Source organism: Frankliniella occidentalis, unplaced genomic scaffold (genome assembly GCF_000697945.3).
Source record: "Frankliniella occidentalis isolate FOCC.00 unplaced genomic scaffold, Focc_3.1 Scaffold6, whole genome shotgun sequence".
Taxonomy (NCBI): Eukaryota; Metazoa; Arthropoda; class Insecta; order Thysanoptera; family Thripidae; genus Frankliniella; species Frankliniella occidentalis.
Genome location: NW_026267136.1, coordinates 2442834 through 2446095, shown reverse-complemented (window position 1 = coordinate 2446095; position 3262 = coordinate 2442834). Strand labels below are relative to the sequence as shown.

The following is a 3262-nucleotide window of genomic DNA, read 5'->3' as shown; positions in this document are numbered from 1 at the left end:
TTGTCATTTGTAGATAAAAAGTAAATATTTATTTTTCATCCTCATGTTACAGACGATAGATTTTTTTTTCGAATACTTGTACAGAGAGACTCGTAGTTGGCGAGATTCCTGGGTTTAGTAAGTAACAATCAACACTTAACATTAATCAAATACAAAATAAAACAATAGTTTTCTGTTTGTTCGGAGATTCTGAACACATGACACTCACATACAATCATACACACAGACACGCACACACATATAACACACGCGCGCGCCACACGCCACACTTAAGTCCCTCAAACGGTGCGAGCGGCGCGCTGCTCGACGTACGCGAGCGCATCTCGCAGCAGGCGCTTCTCTTCGCACCTCAGCTGCACGGCGAGTCGCGCACAGTGGCTGAGCCTGGCGTCCTTGGGGTCGACCAGCAGGGCCTCGTCGTCCTGAAGCAAAAACACGAAACGGTCAAACTTATTACTGACGAAAACGATCCTGCCCAGAAAAAAAGATTAGCTATATAGCTAAACAATAGCTAAATGGGGTATAACTACATAGGTGGCAATGCGATGTAGCTAAAAATTTAGCTATCACAGAAGAATTAGCTAGGTAAAAATGTATGTCTTTAGATAAAACTTTATGTCTTTAGTTAAACATTTGTCACTTTAGCTAAAACTATGTCTTTAGATAAACATTTGTCTTTGGCTAAAAAAATAGTGTTTTTTGCTTCAAATTTGGATATAATATATAGCTAAACATAGCTCAATTTGTAGGTAGCTAAATAATTAGTTAGCTATTTCTTTTGCTATACAGCTAATCATTTTTCTCCGTGTGGTCTTGAGATAGATGTACCTCCAGTTTGGTCGGGTAGGCCGCGAGCAGCAGCTTGACGCGGACCTGGAGGAAGGCCCAAGCCTTGGCGTTGAGCTCGGCGTCCAGCTGCGGGCAGTCCTCCAGCAGCAGCGACTCCACGTCGGGGCTCGCCGTCCAGCGCTCCAGCTGATCTGCGCAGCACAAAAAGTGCGTGAGACAAAGACACAGTAGACCACGTTAAAAACTAAGAATTTATAGTCGGAAAATTGGAAAAAAATGGGAAACATTGAACTATTTACAAAAAAAATGAAAAAAAATTGAAACTTCTCAGAGAAAAAAATGATGATTTTTTCACGAACAAATATCCTTGACAAATTTCCTTAAAATGCTTTTTCCGGAAAATTAAAACTCATAGCAGAGGATTTGTCCCCAAGGGCTGCTTCGTGCCGACCACTCACCCTTGTCCATGCAGAGGACCCGGACGAAGGCGGCGAGCTTGTCCGAGACGGGCCGCGGGCCGGCGCGCACCTCCCAGTCCCCGGAGGGCGCCAGCCCGAGCCTGGGCAGCAGCGCGGCCTTCTCGGCGTGCAACGGGTCGGCGCGCGCCACGCCCAGGCGGACGCGCACCGCGTCGCACGCCGAGCGCGGCTGCACGAAGCCGTTGTGGATGAGGCGGTCGCAGTTGGGCCGCTCGCCGTAGAAGATGAAGACCTGCTCGCCCGCGGGCACGGCGCGCCAGGCGACGCACTCCGACCGGTCCAGGGCCACGTTGAAGTCCGTGGAGAGCTGCGGCACCACACAAAGATTTGGGTTGGCTTTTCACATCTCTCCTTTCGTAGGGTGGTCCGGGTGGTCGGGGTCGCACATAAATGACGTCAAATCGAGAAGGCGGAGTAACTTCATAAATCAAACGCTCACCTTGCCGTCGGCGTGGTTGCACATGTCCCACAGCGGGATGAGCGCCTGCGTGAGGTCGCCGCCGTCCGCGGACACCACCGCGTTCTGCCGGGTCATGACGGTCGACACCGCCCAGCTGCGGACACACAAGAGAAAAAGGTTCGTTATATTACGACTCAGGGGTACTTCAAGAATATCAGTGTGCACGTGCACCCTCCAAAAAAACCCACGAGGGAAAAAAAAACAACCAAAAGGAAAACACATTGAAAAAATCAGTTAGTGTGCCTCATTTGATAAACTGAAAGTATCATCTGCTAAAAAATTACGATCCAGAAAAATAAGGCGAAACAGAAAAATCGGTGTACGCATCAAGTACCCTCGGTTACGACTCGACGCAACGGAAACGGGAAAGGCAAAGGAGGGGCGACGCGACATGGTGAGCGGCCCGGAGGCCCCGGGCCGCGAGCCGTGCGCGTGGTGCGGGCTTCCTCATGGTGCGGCCGTGGGGGGCTTCCTGCTCATGAGCAGGGCCTGTGGCCCCGGGGGCCTGGCGCTGCACGAGCAGGACGAGAGCGACGAGGAAGAAGAGGACCGACGAGGAAGAAGAGGACCGACGAGCGGGAAAAATTTCAGATTCAGCGGTGGCGGGTTCAACACGACCACCCCTTGCATAACGTTTATACGGGGTCCGCGGTCCGCAGTCCGCGAGGAGCGCGCGGCCGCTTCGCGGTGTCGCGGAGCTTTTTTGGTTGGGGCGCCGACATGCCGGAGCTGCGAAAACAACCGCGGCCTGCCAAAACGAGCGACGCAATTGCAAAATCTCACAAACAATAGCCCAGCTGCAAATATATACATACACGCCGATTATTGCCTTGAAAAAAAGCGAGCGTAAAAAGTACCCCTATGGAGCACGCGCACAGGGTGTCCAAAAGGGGCGTCAAAGTCGTGCACCCCTACCCGCGCAGAGGACCCGCCACGAGCGCCATGCACTAGCCGTGGGCCGCGTCCACCGAGTGGTACTTAACTCAAGGAAAAAGAGGAAAAACAAACAATTTCACACCCCAAAACAAGAACAATTTTAAAAATAAAGAAAATATCAATTTTAAAAAATCATTTTTAAAAAAGATGTTTCTTTTAAAATAACAGAAAATTTAAAAAGCCAGAAAAAAAAACCAGTTAAGTGTTGGTGTACGCCTGAATTGGTAGTGAAGTACCCCTCGGCGGCTACCGTAAGGCGCGGGGCGTATCCCCCAAACGCAGAGCACAGAGAGCGTGACAGGTGCGAAGTGCAGCCGCGAGCTGTGCGAGCCCCGTGCTTTCCTTTCGCCGGACTCGCTGCACTTCACACCGGCGCTCGGCACTCGGCACGCGATGGAAAGCACCCCGCGGCACAACACACACACCGCTCTCTTTGTACTGCCCGCCCGCCGCGTCACCACACGATAAACATTATCGCCCGCTTGATTTCGGTTTTGCATTTTATTTTTGAGCCTCACAGTAACACCTGGCCTAGCTGCGGCCGCCAATGGGGTATAACTACTTAGGTGGCAATGCGATGTAGCTAAAAATTTAGCTA

The 3262-nt window shown here is 51.2% G+C and overlaps 1 protein-coding gene across 1 annotated transcript in view; it reads right to left on the bottom strand.

Annotated features, from left to right (window-relative positions):
- Nucleotides 1-3262, bottom strand: part of LOC113218175 (actin-histidine N-methyltransferase) — a 53724-nt gene continuing 50462 nt past the window's right edge. The window contains exons 8-11 of the mRNA XM_052270523.1: nucleotides 1708-1822; nucleotides 1248-1575; nucleotides 829-980; nucleotides 1-422 (exon numbers count right to left, since the gene is read on the bottom strand). Of these exons, the coding sequence (XP_052126483.1) occupies nucleotides 279-422; nucleotides 829-980; nucleotides 1248-1575; nucleotides 1708-1822 (739 nt within the window). The 3' untranslated portion in view covers nucleotides 1-278. The remainder of the gene's footprint in view (nucleotides 423-828; nucleotides 981-1247; nucleotides 1576-1707; nucleotides 1823-3262) is intronic.